This window comes from Theropithecus gelada, chromosome 14 (genome assembly GCF_003255815.1).
Source record: "Theropithecus gelada isolate Dixy chromosome 14, Tgel_1.0, whole genome shotgun sequence".
Classification (NCBI taxonomy): Eukaryota; Metazoa; Chordata; class Mammalia; order Primates; family Cercopithecidae; genus Theropithecus; species Theropithecus gelada.
The window spans coordinates 51,415,306-51,434,249 of record NC_037682.1 but is presented as its reverse complement, the minus strand read 5'-3'; the positions used below and the strand labels follow the sequence as shown (position 1 = coordinate 51,434,249).

The following is an 18,944-nucleotide window of genomic DNA, read 5'->3' as shown; positions in this document are numbered from 1 at the left end:
CTTTTTTGTTTCAGTTCTGGGCCAAGGGTCTTAGTCTTATGTCCCCATGGGACCTTGGTCAGAGTTCACCTGAAATAGCATGAATTTCAGACAGCCCTGGGTCTGAATCCAGACAGATCACTCTGAGCTCCAGCTCCTCATCTGTAAAATCTTCTATTCCTGTCAAAGGTCCAATGATATGACCATACTAAGTGCCTGGCAGATAATAAATGTTAACTAAATATGAGTTTAACTCTTTTGGCTTTCCCAGTGTAGTCACCCAGAACCTTCCCAAGGATTTTAAAGACTTAGGATTAAAAATTCCCGCCAAAGTTCTCTGCAACCATGAGCAAACAGCGTCCTCACTGGACTCACTATTCTGCAAGTCCAAGAAAATCACATTATTTGGAAACCTACCCTCACATCAACAAAGCTGCAGATGGGAGTCTAGGAACCTGTTAAGAAAATATGAAGCAAAAGTACTATTCACTTTTATCAAGTACTTGTGTGTATGTTGGAGTGGAGTGGGGTCTTTTGTTGTGGGTTGGTCCAGTGTATGTAGTTTCATGGGACTAGGATTGGCTAGAGAGAAATTTCCTGCCTATCATAAAGAAAATGGCACAATTAGGAGGGACTGTAGCATAGGGGAAAGAGCACGGACATTATGGCCAAGTAGGGCTGACCTCAAGTCCCAGCTCTGCCATTCTGGGACTTCAGACAGGTTGTTGAACCTGTCTGCATGACAGTAGTTTCCTAAGGGGTGGATTTAATAATGCTTATTTTTCAGTGTTCGAGGGAATTGAAATAATATATGTAAAGGTCTTCATCAAGAGAAAGTGCTCAAAAATGCTAACTATTATTATTATCAAAGCTATTAATAACCATCTAGGGAAACAGTCCAAATTCAGAATGAAGTCCAAGGAATTATCTAATTAGAGCTGAGACACATGTTGTTGCCAAGTCATACAGACAGGAACCTCACAACCAAAGGGAGGAGGCAAGTACACTTAGTTTTTTTTTGTTTTTTTTTAAGACAGGGCCTCACTCCGTCACCCAGACTGGAGTGCATTGGCACAATCACAGCTCACTCTAGCCTCAACTTCCTGAGTTTAAGCAGTCCTTCTACCTCAGCCTCCCAAGTACCTGAGACTACAAGTGTGCACTATCACAGCTGGCTAACTTTTTATTTTTTTTATAAAGATGGGACTTCACTATGTTACCCAGGCTGATCTTGAACTCCTAAGCTCAAGCAGTCCTCCTGCCTTGGCCCCTCAAAGTGCTGGTGTTACAGGCGTGAGCCACCATGCCCAACCTACTACACTTCATTCTTACAGTGCACACTTACATGCACCAGCTACCTTGCAAAGTGATGATGAAATGATGACTATTTTTAAAAAGGCTTTGGAAATAGGAATTGACCAGGCTTTGGCAGGAGAAGACACATGACCAGTGTAGACTGGAAGCAAAGAGGGAGATGGCACACTGTGAGGCTAGAGGCAGGAACTAGCCTCTGTGTAGGATTTCAGTCTTGATTCTAAAAGCAATGAAAAACTGTTGAAATATTTTGAGGAAAGAGATATTATATTGTAATGATATTTGTGCTTTTAAACGGCCACTGTGGCTTGGAGTATAGGTAACAAATTGGAGAAAGACGAGAGAGTATATAAAGATACTTAGAATGATTTTACATTAGTTCAGAGAACAAATGATGTAGCTTAGCCCAGGGTAATAATAAGAATGGTGGTAGACGTTCAGGAGATATTTGGAAGGTAAAATGGACAACATTTAAATATGGAAGATGAAGGCAAGGAAGAGCCAAGGGTGACCTCCAGTGTTTCTGACTTGCACAATTGGAGTAGGACCAGGTTAGAGGGAAGATGGTTAATGGTTAGGTTAGTTATTAACAGGGTAGATTTGAGATGTTTCTGATATATCCAAAGGTAAGTGCAAGTAAAAGATAAAGTTGGAGATACATGGACTCAGAGAAGCAGCCAACACTAGAAATATAAACGAATGAATCATCTATACAGAGGTAGTAATTAAAGCCATGAGTTGGATGAGATCACCTACAGAGAAAGAATCAAGTCAGAACAGGAGAGGGTTTATGCCTGAGCCTTGAGCAATTTCAAATTTAAAGGCCAGTAGTGGAAGATGAGCAGCCAAAGAAAGTAGAGAGAGTGGATGGGGGAAGTTAGGGGAGGGCACCAAGAAGGAGCTATGGCACAGAAGGCAAGGGAGGAGAGCCAGTTGAGTAGAAGGACTATATAGGATCCATTGGATTAAGCACTGCAGAAGCTTAGCTAGAGTTATTTTTGTAGTGCAATGTGGCCTGAAAATATACAGAACTGGGTTGAGGAATAAGTGGGAGGTGAAGTGAAGACAGTAAGTATAGGTACCTTTTTCAAGTAATTTGATTGTGATGAAGAGAGAGAGAGAAGACGATAACTAGAGGAGGATGAAGGGTTAAGTAAGGTCTCAGTTTTTTAATGGGAGAGATTTGAAAGTGCTTAAAAGACGAATGAGAACAATTCAGTTGGAGCATAAATTGAATCTGGAGAAGAATAAGGAGATAATTGTTAGAGTTGGGAAGAAGGGATGGGACCAAGACAGTGTGGTATTAGCAAAAAAAAAAAAAAAAAAATCTAACACAGCAATGGAATGTAATAAAAAGCCCAGAAATAGACCCACACAAATATAGTCAACTGATCTTTGACAAAGGAGCAAAGGTAATATAATAGAGCAAAAATAGTCTTTTCAACAAATGGTGCTGAAACAACTGCATATCCACATGTAGGAAAAAAAAGAAAATCGAGACACAGACCTTACACCCCTCACAAAAATTAACTCAAAATGGATTACAGACCTAAATGTAAAATGCAGAACTGTAAAACTCCTAGAAGACAACACAGAATAAAACCTGGATGACATTGGATATGGCAGTGATTTTTTAAGTACAACACCAAAAGCATTATCCATGAAAGAAATAATTGATAAGTTAGACTTCATTAAAATTTAAAACTTTTGCTCTGTGAAAGACACTGTCAAGAGACTGAGAAGACAAGCCACAGATTTGCAGAAAGTATTTGCAAAACACAAGTCTGATAAAGAACTGCTATCCAAAATATGCAAAAAACCTCTTAAAACTCAACATTAAGGGCCAGGTGTAGTGGCTCATGCCTGTAATTCCAGCACTTTGGGAGGCCAAGGCAGGCAGATCAGTTGAGGTCAGGAGTTCAAGACCATCCTGGCCAACATGGTGAAACCCTGTCTCTACTAAAAATACAAAAATTAGCCGGGTGTAGTGGCACACGCCTGTAATCCCAGCTACTTGGGAGGCTGAGGCAGGAGAATCACTTGAACCCGGGAGGTAGGGGTTGCAGTGAGCTGAGATTGTGCCACTGCACTCTAGCCTGGGCGACAGAGTGAGACTCTGTCTCAAAAAATAAAATAAAAAATAACGGCTGGGTGTGGCAGCTCACGCCTTTAATCCTAGCACTTTGGGAGGCCAGGGTGGGTGGACCACTTGAGGTCAGGAGTTCAAAACCAGCCTGGCCAACATGGTGAAACCCCATCTCTACTAAAAATACAAAAAAATTAGACATGGTGGCGGGCACCTGTAATCCCAGCTACTTGAAAGGCTGAGGCAGGAGAATTGCTTGAACCTGGGAGGTAGAGGTTGTAGTGAGCTGAGATGGTGCCACTGCACTCCAGCCTGGACAATAGAATGAGACTTCATCTCAAAAACAAAACAAAACAAAACAAAACCTCAACATTAAGAAATTGAACAACCCAAATAAAAAATGGTAAAAGACCCAAACAGAAACCTCACCGAAAAAAATATACAGACAGCAAGTAAGCACATAAAAATATGTTCAACATCATACCTCATTAGGGTGTTACAAATTAATAATGAGATACCACTATACATCTATTAGAATGGCCAAAATCCAACTCAGTGACAACACAAAATCCTGTGGAGGATGTGGAACAACAGGAACTCTAATTGTTGCTGGTGGAAATGCAAAATGGTAAAGCTACTTTGGAAGACAGTTTGGCAGTTAAGTCTAAATATACTACTACCATATGATCCAGCAATTGTGCTCCTTGGTATTTACCCAAATGAACTAAAAATTTTATGTCCACACAAAAACTTGCACATGGATGTTTATAGCAGCTTTATTCATAATTGCCAAAACTCAGAAGTAACCAAGATATCCTTCCGTAGGTGAGTGGATAAACTGTGGTACTTTCAGACAATCAGATGTTATTCAGTGCTAAAAAAGAAATGAGCTATTAAGTCATGAAAACACAGAAAGGAAACTTAAATGCATATTACTAAGTGAAAGAAGCCAATCTGGAAAAGCTACATACATACTGTATGATTCCAATTCTATAACATTCAGGAAAAGGCAAAACTGTGGAGATAGAAAAGATTAGTGGTTGGGAAGAACAAGGGATGAATAAGAAGAGCACAGAGGATTTCTGGGCCAGTGAAACTATTTTGTATGATACTACAATGGTGGATACATCTCATTATACATTTGTCAAAACCCATAAAATGTACAATACCAGGAGAGCAGCATAATGTAAATTGTGGATTTTGAGGGATAATGATATGTTAAAATAGGCTCATTGATTGTAACAAATGTATCATTCTGATATAGGATGTTGATAGTGAGGAAGAGTGTGTGTGTGTCTGTGTGTGTGTGTGTGTGTGTGTGTGTGTGTAGGGGTGAAGGGACAGGGAATATGTGAGATAACCCTGTACTTTCCACTCCATTTTGCTGTGAACCTAAAACTGCTCTAAGAAAATAAAATTTATTAATGTTTTTTTAAAAAATGAAGTTAGATCCCTACTCTATCATATTAAAATAAATAAATAAATAAACTCCAAATGGATGGAAGACCTAAATGTGAAAGGGAAAAGTATAAAGCTAATGAAAGAAAATATTGAAGAATACCTATGTGATCTCAGTTTCTTTAGGCAAGATCATAAAAGTGCTAGCCATAGGAGATAAGTTGATGAATTTGACTAGATGAAAGTTATTTTTGTTAAATGAGGAATTCCAAAGGTAACAGTAACCTCTGGATGCCAGAAAGGAAGAGATATGTGTAAATGATGAGGTATTCATATCTAGAAAATCCCCAAAACAGCAAGAAAAAGACAATAAAATCCACTGGCAAATATTTTGAGTAGACAATTTGCAGAAAGGCAGACCTGATAAATTTGTGAAGATGATCAAGTGTGCTAATATTAAGATACTACATTATAAGCATCAGATTGGAAACAATTAGAAAGTCCGGTAATAACAAGTACTGGTGAGGATATGGGGGAAATTAGGAACATTAGTACATAGCTGATAGAATAAAAGGTATAGCTATTCTGCAGTACTTAGTGAAATTAATATGACTATACCCACAACTTAGCAATCCTACTACATTGTCAATCTTGCTGAGAAACTGATCACAAGTACAGCAGCATGAGATTCTTCATGACATCAATATTTGTGGCGACAAGGAACTAGAAGTCAGCTAAGTGCCTCTCACTGGAAGAATGGTTATGTAAAATGTGATCAATGCATACAATGGAATACTAGGCAACAGTCATAAACAAATTACATTTACATGTAGTAACACTGACATAGCTCAAAAAAGCATAAAGTTGAATGAAAGAACCATTAAAACACAAAACAATTCTAAATAATACACACTGAGAACAACACACATTAAATACTTAGGAGTGAGTGCTAAGTAGAGGAAAAAAAGTAGGGTAAAGAGTATAAAGATAAAAAGTAATAGAAAATGGTCTTTGCTTTGTCCAGTGATAAAATTACATGATAAGCTATGGAGTTTGAGTGACTTCATTCCTTTTGTCTGTTGTCCTAAAAAGGAATTTTTTAAAGTAAAATAAATACAATATAGATATAATAATTTAATAAGATTGTGTTTTGAAGATTAATTCAGATAAAGCACTTAGTGCCTAGCACATATTAAACACTCAATTAATATTATCTATTAATGCTATCAACACTATTCATGATCCAGCTACTACCAATCCATTGGAGTTGGCACTTAAAACCAATTGGATTTAGATTATTTTCCCCCAAAAGATCCTTTCAGGTCTAATATACTATAGTTCTGCAAGAGGGATAGGCAAGTACCACAGGAGGCCCAGAAGCAACAGGCAGGAGAAAAGCTGGAACATCCTTGGGGAATGGGAAAGGCTACCATCTTGTTTGTAGCATCATAGGAAACTTTGATGGTTAATTTGGGAGAATACTGATTAGTAAATGTAATGCACAGATTAAAGAAGTAGGAACTGCGCTAGTAAAAAGTGCTATGAAGCTGGGAGACTTTATATACTTTGCTATACTTCCTCTAAAAGGGTGTTTTAACATTTTAAGTTACAAAATTGTAGCTGAGTTACAAAGTTTTGCTATATAGTGTTTGATTTGGAGTACCCCTTCCCCATCCTCCTCCTTCCCCAAAGTGGGACACAGGTTGTTCTATTGAAATAAGCAAGATCATCACCTAGTGGTTAATTCCTCAAAGTGCTGACACAAGATTTGGTCCCAGAGAGCAAAGAAGTGCCCAATCCATGTCCTCATACAATGTTAATTCATTCAACAAGCATTGACTGGGACTTTATGCCAAGCACTATTCTGGTGCCTGGGGATACAGAGTTGCTAACACAAAATGACAAGTTTAAAAATAAAATTAAGGAAGTACCAACTTAGAAGCTTAAGCGCCCTCTCAAAATGATGTTGCATGTATTTATTTCCCACTGGTTTTCCGTAGATCATAGACGAAGAAGAAACACAATTTATGAGCAATTGCCCTGTTGCAGTCACTGAAAGCACTCCACGGAGGAGGACGCGGATCCAGGTGTTTTGGGTAGCGCCACCAGCAGGAACAGGCTGTGTGATTCTGAAGTAAGTAACCATGGAATCCTTCCCTGCAGTTTATCAAAGACTTTGTGATGTGATTGCAGGGGGGAAAAAAAAAAAAAAAAAAAGTTCGTTACTGAGGATCAGAAAGTTGCATCATCCCTCTGCCCTCCCTTATCTGAATTCTCAATAGCACCATAGACTATCATTGGCTCCATAAAGATTCATATGCTGGAATCTATGTTCATCAAATAAGGATGATTCTCCTGGCCACCCTGTCCTACTAGAGATAATTATATTAGGGCTGGTTAAGAAAAATTACAAACCAGGTGAAGATAATCTTTTGACTTTTTCCACCTGGAATTTAGCACTTTTTCTTTTCTCAGAGCATACAGCACCTAGAATCCTTAAACTATGCTTCGGCTGCCCTGAGACCCACATGTGACCTCCATTAGCCCTGAGCTCTGCTTTATGATGCTACCTTCTTCCTTGCCCATCAAAATGGCCCTCTGGTGCCACTTCCTATCTTGCCTCTTGACCCTCCTTTCAGTGAATTATAATAGGTGATAAAAGGTATTAACCAGCCAAAACAGTTTTCCTCTGAAAGGTAGTGTTGTCTCAACCTATTATCTCCAAACTTACGTGCCACAAAATGATGGTTTGGGAAATGGAAATAGATGGGCAGGAAAACAATTTCCGTGGTCAAATGTTTGCAAAATGCTATGTACTAAATACGCTTCTTACAGATTCACAACACTAGCATAATGAAGGTTTTGCAAAGTCCTTGCAAAAAATAAAAATCTGCTTAATTTGGTTTCACCCAGTATTTTCCAAACTTACTTGATTGTAAAGCTCCTTTTTTATGGTGACATCTATTAACATTCACAGTTTGGTGAAACACAGCCATAATTTATTTTAAATAGGTTTGAAGTCCTATAGAGAATGATGCTTAGAATGTTAGGATTTCTTACCAGCAAATTAGTCATGGATAGATGGACATGGTTCCAGTCCTAGCATCCAAGAAGTCACTGTTTTTTTTAATGGAAGTAGGCACTGAGACCTTCCCAACAGTCTCTTTTTTAAATCCTCGAAGGTCTTATTTATGTATTTGGTTCATTTGTCAAATATAGTCATTTTGACACACTTACAACTGTGGTTAACTCCAGCCCACCCCTGAGGAGATGGTGATAAGAAAGCCCACCTAGGCATTGCAGTCCCTGTAGTTCCTAGACTTCCACTGTGCTTGGCTTATGGGAAAAACCCCACAGAGTCTCTGAAGCATCTGTCCATTGTCCAGACTCAGCCCTGTCGTCATCTGGCCTCCCTTTGCTGCCATCTGTCTGGACATTATTTGTTTCTTTCATAGTTTAATGCAAGCTGAGCATCCTTCCTCAGTTTCCTTGAGCAGTTTGGCTCTTGGAATGAATCTACACTGGTCATTAAGAAAAAATCAGTAGAATTTTAAAACATGAAATCGTGTCTATAAATGTCAATATATAACATGTCTATAGTATCTAGTTAAAATGTAGGAGATGGCCTTGTGGAAACGAACAAAGACCCCTGAAATGAGAACAGAGACTGTGTGTTCAGAGCCTGTTGTATAACAAGGGAGTCAGCTGCCATTACTAGCATTTGGCAGAGTCTCAAAGGCAGGCAGAGGACTGGGAAAGCCTTCTAGTGAAAACAAGAGAAGACTGATTGGAGGTTCCTTGGCATGAGGAAGCTGGAGGCAGGCTAACTACAAGTGGAGCATCTTATGTGATTGGTTTGGAGGGCATATTTGGCTTTCTCTGGTTAGTTCTGAGTTGAAAGTGGGGGAGGTGGTGAGGGCAAAAAATAGAGCAGTTGACAGTTCCTTGGACAAATCCTGATATTCTGTGTCGATTGCTGGGGCCCAGAGACTGGAGGTCAGAGTATTATGGTCATTGGGATAAATAGCCTTGCTATTGTCTGTTAGTATATTCACTCTTAGCTCAGAGACTGGGTTCCCAGCTTGGCCCTCAGTGCCCATCCCACTACCCATGACAGCCCAGTGGCTCCACAGAGCCTGGAGCTCTAAAGAAAATGGGTTGAAAATGTCAGATCTATGTGAAGAGTCTTCCTGCTCTAAAAGCTCTTATCCCTCTGGCCCAGATCTCTAGTTTTCTTTGATTTATTGTTCTTACAACCCAGAAGCATTAGATCTTTTTGGTGGAAGCCAGAAGGGCATCTATTGTTTACCCATTAACAATCAATGTATGTGTATATGTGTTTGTCCATTAACAACATGTATGGCTTGTTCATTCACTCATTCTTCCAACAAATGCAACTGAGCTTCTATTAGCCCAGGCATCCACGATATACACAATGGAGGTATGTTCTTGACCCTGGAGGTTCTTACAAGTCAGATAAGGGAGAGAGAAAAAGTCAACCAATGCTTTCTGTGTACCAAGAACTCAGCGCACATCTAGCAGGCTTTGTCTAATTTGATCTTCACAGAAAACTACTCCCATTTTACAGAGGAGGAGACAGGCCCTGGGGAAATTAGGCAAGTTTTTTAAAGTCATGAATCCATTTAACATTAAACTCCATGTTCTGCCTTTCTTTTATTTATTTTTTCTCTGAAGGAGTCCTATATAAGCTACAACTATTTATTAAAGAAATAGTAATTGTATGGGTAAGACATAAATGCATTCACATTGTAAAATTTCAAACAATACAAAAAGTAGTGAAATACGGAAAAATACAGAATAAAGAAAAAGTTAAAAATCCATGGCATCTTAGCTGGGCTCAGTGGCTCATGCCTGTAATCCCAGCACTTTGGGAGGCTGATGCAAACAGATCACTTGAGGTAAGGAGTTCGAGACCAGCCTGGCCAACATGGCAAAACCCCATCTTTACTAAAAGTGCAAAAATTAGCTGGGCATGGTGGTGCGCACCTGTAGTCCCAGATACTCAGGAGGCTGAGGCAGGAGAATAACTTGAATCTGAGAGGTGGCAGTTGCAGTGAGCTGGGATTGTGCCACTGCACTCCAGCCTAAGTGACAGAGTGAAACTCCATCTCAAATAAATAAATAAAATCCATGGCATCTCTCTCAATTCCAGTTTTCTACACAAAGGCAACAATAGAATCAATTTGGTTTGTATGCTTTAGACTTATCTCTGCTTTTACATTTACGAAGGTAACCATAAAAGTACATAGTTTCATTCCTGTGGGAATTTGAGTTTAAACAAATGGTATCATGTTATGCGTAATGCCCTGAACTTGAATGGTTTTTCACTAAATAAGATATATTAGAGATATGTCTGGGTCAGTACATACAAAGCTACCTCCTTTTGTTTTTTAACTGTTGCATGTCTATGGTATGGATGTTAATTATTCCAAAGTTAATGGACATTTAGATTGTTTCTGGTGTCTTCCTGTGACAAATAATGCCATGATGAATATCCTGATACTTGCCTATTGAGCAAATTTCCAAGTTTTTATCCACAGTAGATGCCAAGAAATGGGATCATAAGGGATGCACATTTGTAATTTTATTAGATGCTGCCAGATTTTTCTCCAGAAAGCTTGCCAACTTAAACACTCTCCCTGACAGTGAACAAGAGAGCCTAAATCTCTACTTGCTCAATGGCACTTGGTATTATCAATCTTTAAGATTCATAAAGATTGTGTGCATGGCCCATTCATCTTCTTGTCCATTTTTTAATAATCTGTCTTTTAAAAATTGATTTATATGGCCAGGCATGGTGGCTCTTACCTGTAATCCCAGCACTTTGGGAGGCCGAGGTGGGCAGATCACCTAAGGTCAGGAGTTCGAGACCAGCCTAACCAACATGGTGAAACCCCATTTCTTCTAAAAATACAAAAATTAGCCAGGTATGGTGGCAGGCACCTGTAATCCCAGCTACTCAGGAGGCCGAGGCAGGAGAATCACTTGAACCCAGGAGACAGACGGAGGTTGCAGTGAGCTGATATCCTGACACTGCCATTCAGTCTGGGGGACAGAGTGAGACTCCATCTAAAAAATAATAATAATAAAAATTGAATTATATATATAATTTTGTTTTAATATATACAAATATTATATTTAAAATATAGCTTATAAAATGTTTTTATATATAAAATATTTAAATAAATATATAAATATTTAAGTACATTAAATATATAAAATCAAATACATATAAAATAATTTGATTTATTTAGAATATATTTATGTTTAAAATTGATCTTTAGGTAGTACAGATAATGACACTTAGTTGTAAATTTCAACTATTTCTCTCCACCTTTCTTTTAACTTTGCTTATGGGTGTCTAATTAGTCAAAAGTTTGAAATTTTAAGTAATCAAATGTATCCATCCTTTCCTTTATGAATTTTGATGTTGTCTTGTTCAAAAATAATTTTCCTATGCCTAAGGCTATAAATATATTCCCATATTTTATAGATTTTAAGTAAGTGTAGGTCTTTAATCTTCCTGGAATTTAATGTTGTGAATGATATGATATTAATAAGCCACCACAGAAAATAGATGGCATGCTCAAAATGAGGTGCCAGAGGAAAGTTCAATAAGGGTCTGGTGGGGGCAAAATAACGGTGAAGGAGGGCTATACAATCCAGGCCTGAAGAAGCAAAAGGAAAAGGCAGAGAGGATGGGGTAGAGAGGACCACCCCTTTACAGGAGCTAAGACCTTTGGTTAAGGGAAGCAACTAGCCTCAGGTACCCCAACCCTACTCCTTTCTCTAATTCCTTGTGGGCTCTCCCTTTGGTGTGGCTCCAACTACAGGAACATAGAGCCCATATATATAATCTTTACGGAGTATTCTCAGTCTTTAACTAGGGGGCAGAAGAGTAGAGCAGGTATCTAGAGGAACAAATCAAAGATACCCACCACAGATGGTAAATTGAAATCTACCTATTTTTCCCCAGATGGGTAGTTGTCCCCCATCCATTTATCAAATAGTTTATTCTTTCCTTGGTGGGCTGAGATGCTACTTCATTAAATGCAAAATTTTTATACAGGTCTGGTCTGTTCTGTTGATCTATTTATGTATTCTTCCATGAAACCCACACCATTTTATAGCATAAAATGGTTTGAAATGGTTATATTTTGATGGCAAGTCATCGCTCGTTAATCTTCTCATTCAAACTGTTCCTGGTCATCCAAGCAGATTTCTAATTCCTGACAAATCATAGAATAAGTTTGTTGTGTTTGATAAAAAATCGTTTTGGGATTTTGAATGGCTTTGCACTGAAATAATAGTTTCCCAGAATACATAAGATGCATTCACAGTCAAAAACATGGAATGTTCCATATTTATTTTGGTCTTTTGTATCCTTCTTAAAATTTTGTAATTTTCCTTCATTTAGATTGCATATTCTTGAGAGGCTTTTTCCTCACATAGGTAATTTATAGTTTTATTTCTTTTGTGAATGGGATCTTTGTCTTGTGCTTTCTAATCATTGATCCCTTGTGTTTAGAAAAGCTATCGATTTTTGTACCTTAAGTTTGAATTTGGATACTGCTGCACTGTCTTGGTAGTTCTAATGGCTTATTCTTTCATTCTTTTGGGATTGTTGATGTAAATGATCATATCTTAAAATAATGAATATATATACATATACACACATATATACATATACCTTTTGTTTCTTTCTTATATTTTAGTTTATTATCTAGCACCTCTAGTACAGTATTACATAGTAGTATTCATGCTTATTCCAGATTTTAATGGAAACACTATTTTACTTTTAATTGTAATATTCAGTATTACAGGTTTCGAATCAGTGCCTTTAATCAAGTTGAGGAAGACCCTTTATTTAGCTGAGAAACTTCCCTTCTTTATCAGGTTGAAGGTGCTATTCGGGAAACCAACCAACCAGTATGCCATGTGCACCTACCATGCACCCAGAGTATAGCAGGCATTGAGGAAGATTCAGGGTATAAACAATGATCCTGACTTTCAAAACGCTTTCAGTCTAGTTGTGATATAAATTAAAATATTTATGCAAAAGCTAGCAAACCCAAGACAGACATTAATGGGGGACAAATTAAACATGGTAAGAGTTCAGAAAGGAGATGAATGAGGAATGGAAAAATCAGAGCCTCTTGGAAAGGTTAGCAGTTACATCTTGAAGACAGTGTTAGGGTTTGGATAAAAGGACAGAAGGGAAGAGGTTATTCCACGTAAAAGGGGTGGATAAAGTGAAAACTGAAGTGAAAGCAAACATGGCAGCCCTAGAAGACAACAGACAAACTTTTCAAGATTAAAAAGCCTTTGGGGGCCAAAATTCATTGCCAAATCAAAGAGTCCCTCCAATACCAACAGGAAGAGATTGAACTTGATTCTAGCAGAGTTGAGGGAGCCATTAGTAGTTGTTAAACAGTGGACTGACACACTGGGAGGAATGTTCATTAAAAAGTTAGTAACGATGGGCCGGGTGTGGTGTTCATGCCTGTAATCCCAGCATTTTGGGAGGCTGAGGCAGGCAGATCGCCCGAGGTCAGGAGTTCAAGACCAGCCTGGCCAACATGGTGAAACCCTCTCTCTACTACAAGTACAAAATTAGCCAGGCATGGTGGTGCATGCCTGTGATCCCAGCCACTTGGAAGGCTGAGGCAGGAGGAAACGCTTGAACCCAGGAGGTGGAGGTTGCAATGAGCGGAGATCATGCCATTGCACTCCAGCCTGGGCAACAAGCACGAAACTCCATCTCAAAACAAACAAACAGGTTAGTGAGGATGCTTAAATCTGGCAGCAAAGTTCAGGACAGATAAAAAGGGGGTACCAACTGTGCTGCAGAGCCCTCACTTGTCAAAAGGAGCATTTGTGTTGTATTTGAGTAATATTCCTGGGAGAAGGCAGCCTAGTAGATAAGCTGCACAGACTGATGAATGTCTGTAGATGACAGCTCTGAAGCCCACGTGGCTGGTTGTGTTCCTTTGCCCAGGAGTGCTGGGAAGGAAAATACATAGCAATTATGACTTTCCTTTTGGCACAAACCTGACACCATTTCCATTTTCCATTTGGATGCAAAGCTTTGTACATTTCTAAATTACAGACTTTCCAGGCAGCCCTCCTTATAGCCTTCTCCCTACAAAGTGACCCAGCACTTAAAGTTTCCCTGGCATGTTACAATGCTGCAAGAACGCTGCAAACCGTCACAGGCAAGTAGCAATTGATTAAAAGAAAAAGCCCCCATGAGTAGAATAAATGTTTACAGACCTCACCAGAAGGGAGTTCTGTATCCTTGAGTCTCACAAAAGTTTTATCTCGTGACGTGATCCTCTGTTTCCATGAATTTGTTACCTTTGGGTGGATTTCTAACACTTACTTGTCCCTTCCTGGAAGGGTCTGAGATGTAGATCATCCTTCTCCTGAGAACACATTCATCTGGTGAATCATCAGGAAATTCACTCTTAGGAAACAGTGGTTGGTTAAAGGCAGTCGTAAGAGCCAAGAGCCAGGCACTGTTCTGGGTGCACTACAAATACTTCTTTCATCCTCATAGCAATCCTATGAAGTAGATATGAAGGAGGAAGCTGAGGCACAGAGAGGTTCAGTAATGTGCCCAAGGTCCCAGAGTAAGTGACAGAGTTAGGGTTGGAACGCTCCCAAGTCTGCGATCTTCATACTGTACTCTGCCATCTCGGCCTGCTGCTGCAGGGTCAGGCTGGACTCTGACTCTTCTCTCCCTCCAGCATCATTAGAGCCAGATCTTGGCTCTTTTTTATCGCTTGCTCTACATTCGTTGCCTAATTCATAGACACTTCTTGCCTTACTCTTGTAGAAACCTCCTAAGTGATCACTCCAGTTTCTTACCCTCTGATCCTCCTCACGCTGATATAAGACTTGCTGTCCTCGGGCCCAGCTGAGTCACACCACTTACCTAACACTTGAACAGGGCTCCCCAGCACTTCCAGATAAAGTTCAAATCCTGATCAGAGCACATAAGGGTACCTATGACCTTCACCAGGTCCCTAACCAGCCTTCCTCTCCATCTCTTTCTGAACTCTGAATCCTCCCCAGCCTTTCTTGTCTGTCCATTCCCTTGGTAGCGCTTACCAAACACCTCCTGCATGTGCGTACTAAGGACACAGAGGCTGCCTTTGAGGTTGGCACAGTCTAGGGAAAATCATGAACATACAAATTGGGTCCACAGCCCTGCATCTGCAAACTGAAATCCAGAAAGCTCTAAAATCCAAAAGATTTTTCATAACTCATTTAGGGCCAAAACCTGCCCTAAACTGCTTCAAAGTTACGTATGGTCTTTTTGTATACATATTAATGTGTTTGATGGTGAGATGCTGTCCCAGGCCCTGATGGGGGCATTACAAGATATAAGGAATATGTACTATATTATTCAAAATATTCTTAATTTCAAAACATATCTGGCCTCAGGTCTATCAGAGAAAGGACCTCGGCCCTGTTGATGCAATCCAGGGTGGGAAATTCAGTAATGGAAGCACCACTCAGGGTGCTTAGGCAACCCTCTGGCAGGATTGGGTTTCATGTAAATGTTAAAAAGAAGCAATTCATTTCTTGCTAGTGAAATAACCTATTGCCAGTTGCAGCTGCTACAAGATACGAGAATTCATTCAATGTTTCTTACCACCAAAGAATAAAGTCAGTATTCCTTAGCATGGTGTCCAACTCTATATGATGTTTCTAGCCACCTTTACAGCCTTATTTGTAGGAACTCTTCCCCACACAGGACTCTGAGTTTCATGAAGGCATGGATCAATTTCACTCTTCTTTGTGGTTGTAATGTAGGTCAGAAAATCACAGCCCATGGGCCAAAACTGGTCCACTGCCTGTTTTTGTAACTAACGTTTTATTGGAACACAGTCACGTTAATTCATTTATGTATTGTTTAGAGCTCTTTCAAGCTATAGCAGCAGAACTTAAAAGTTGCAATGGAGACCATATGGCCTGCAAAGCCTAAAATATTCATCTGGCCCTTTATAGAAAAAGTTTACTGGTTTCTGTTCTAATGTACACTCCAGCATCAGGAACTCAATAATTACTGATTCCTGTCCTAGATTCTTCTAAAAGCCCAGCTGAGACCAAAGTTTACAAGCAGGTACTTTATGTGGGAAGTGATCCCAGGGAGCAAGAGTGAAGGGTAGGGATGGTGATTTGGTCAAGTTTTACTGACTTGGCCACCACTGCAGGCCACTGGTGTTTGATCCCACTTGTGGCCATTGGAGAAGGCTTATGACATGTGTCTCAGAACAGTGCACCCAGGGCAAACTGGGGAAGCCACTATCCAGTGGTCTCCATCCTTCATTAATTAAAGGTGGCCCCACAAGCATTAGCTCCCCTCCACTTCTGAGATGCATATATGTGAGTATTCTTAAGATTCTGAACACTTGCTGCAGCATCAGAGAAGCTCTGGAACAGGAATCAAGTGGTACACCATGCAGGCAAGATGTGCATCCTCCCATTGCAGTGGGGCAGAGATGGTCAAGGTCTGTACATAGTTGGTCACTACAGCAGTGGTTGGAGTCAGAGTTGTGCTGAGAGGATGTGAAGATGTGTGTAGAGTTGCCTATTATGGTCTGAATGTTTTGTGTCCACCCCAAAATCTGTATGTTGATGTTTAATCCCCATTGTGATGGTATTAGGAGATGGGACTTTTGGGCTATAATTAGATCAAGAGGATGAAGCCCTCAAAAATGGGATTAGTGCCCTTATAAAAAGACGTACAGGGACAGATGTGGAGGCTCATGCCTGTAGTCCCAACACTTTGAGAAGCCAAGGTGGGAGGATCGTTTAAGTCCAGGACTTCGAGAGCAGCCTGGGAAACATAGTGAGACCTTGTCTCTACAAAAAATAAACAAAATTAGCCTGGTGTGCTGGTGAGAGCCTATAGTCCCAGCTACTCAGAAAGCTAAGGTGGAGGATTGCTGGAGCCCAGGAGATTGAGGCTTCAATGAGCTGAGATGGCACCACTGCACTCTAATCTGGGAGACATAGTGAGACCCTGTCTCAAAAAAAAAAAAAAAAAAAAAAAAAAAAAAGACAAGGCTTGCTTTCTCTGAAACTCTGTCATTCACTATGTGAGGACAGGAGGAGATGGCCGTCTTTAAACCATGAAGAGGGTCTTTACAGGGCACCGAATATGCTGGCACCTTGATCTTAGACTTTCCAGCCCCCAAGACTGTGAGAAATACATTCTGTTGTTTATAAGCTAGTCAGTTGATGATACTGTATTTTGTTATCACAGCCTGAACAGACTGAGACAGTGCCCAACACGTTGATTAATCAAATAACAGTATAAGTAGCTTATATTTATTGCTAAGCACTATGCTAAATGCAATGCAGATCTTATCTATGTCTTACATAATTCTCATAAAAGCCCTATAGAATTTTCACTATATCATTCCCATTTTGTTCATAAGAAAGCTGACATTTAGAAAGTTGATACTTGGGCCAGTAAAGCAGTAAAGTAATGGGGTCTGGGACTTCAACTCACTTCTGCCTGACTCCAAAGCCCTGATCACCACTAAGCTACACTGACTCAGCTTGACTCCCCTCCCCGCCGCTCCTGCCCACCTTCTGCCTCAGTAGGTCTGTGAGGAGTAGGACAGAGCCCTTCTTATAACCAGGGGTTGGAGGACTACCTGTGGGGTGAGATATTGTTCCCCAAGTGAGGAAACTAATGTCACTTAGAAAATGGAAAACAAGCCCAGGGAAACTGGCAAGAGAAAGACTTGTTAGTGGGAAGAGAGGATGAGTATTAAGAAGCAATTAGCTAGCATTCATAACACTTTGTAATGTCATAGGGCTCACTAACTCCTTTTATCTTCAAAGTAACAGAAAACCACATGCAATGACTCTGTGTGTGATTTAGCGGAAAATGGCAGGGTTAGGAGGATCTGATGTGGCTGGGGTAAAGCTTACCCCACAATTTTTCTGGCATTAGGTAGCAAGAGGAACTACAGTCTCCTTTGTGGTAAGTCAGGGTGGCTTCACGTCAGGCAGCCTAGGACCTCAGCAACCCTGACCAGGGAGGAATCAAGGAGTCAACAGAAAAGGGACTGGGAAACTCCTGAACCAGCTAAAGTAGCAGATTCTTGCGAGAGCAGTTGGAAAGACCAACGCCATGGCTAAATGGAAACGTGCCTGGTTAGGAAGACTCAGTTGCCCCAGAATCTGCCATCCAACAGGTGGAATCCAGATGTCAGAGGTTCCTGGGATGCCAGCGGGAGCATGGCTCCAGGGGATCAGTCCAATGGCAGCAGAGTTTCATTCAACAGCTGAGATCCCAGGTGCAGGATCCAGCTCCCAGAGGAGAAAACTGGCAAGAATTAAATAGGAAGTACAGGCTGCCGAGGAACAGGCCCTAGACAGATCTCTAGGCACAGCAGTAAACTGAAGCTTGGTGGGAAGACTAAAGCACTGACAGACTGCACCAACATTGTGGGGATCCTGGGAGTGACTACAACTTGGTGGGCATGCAAGAACATATGGCCTACCCTATTTGTGCACTAGCACCAGGTCTATGGCAGTAAGACTAGTTCCAATTCTCTTCCACTGATGGAGTGGGAGTTGCCAATATATTCCCTGCCCTGGTCAAGTTAGGATCAAAACGGAATGTTTCAACCCTGTGAACTTTTTTATAATTGAGGTTAAATTCACATAACATAAAATCAACCATTTTAAAGTGATCAATTCAGTGACATCTGGTACATTTATAATGTGCAACCACCATCTCTACCTAGTTCTAAAACATTTCCATCACTTCAAAGTAAAACCCCTTATTCATTGAGCAGTTTCTCCCCATTCTCCTCTCCCTGCCCCAGCCCCTGGCAATCACCAATCTATATTCTGGCTCTATGGACTTAACTATTCTTGATATTTCATATAAATGGAAGCATACAATGTGTGACCTTTTGTGTCTAGTTTTTTTCACCTAGAATAATGCTTTTGAGGTTCATGCATATTGTAACTTGTATCACTATACTTTATTCCTTTATATAGCTGAATAATACCCATTGTATAGATATACCACAATCTGTTTATCCCTATGAACATTTTTAACATGAGATGATCAAAGGATAAAAATGAGAACTTTGGGCAACAGTGAAAAAGT

General features: G+C 40.1%; 1 protein-coding gene across 2 annotated transcripts in view; it reads left to right on the top strand.

Moving 5' to 3' along the window:
- Positions 1–18,944, top strand: part of SPON1 (spondin 1) — a 307,051-nt gene that overhangs the window by 78,190 nt on the left and 209,917 nt on the right. For both annotated transcript variants that reach the window (XM_025357568.1, XM_025357569.1), the window contains exon 3: positions 6,778–6,911. In XM_025357568.1, coding sequence (XP_025213353.1) covers positions 6,778–6,911 — 134 coding nt within the window. The remainder of the gene's footprint in view (positions 1–6,777; positions 6,912–18,944) is intronic.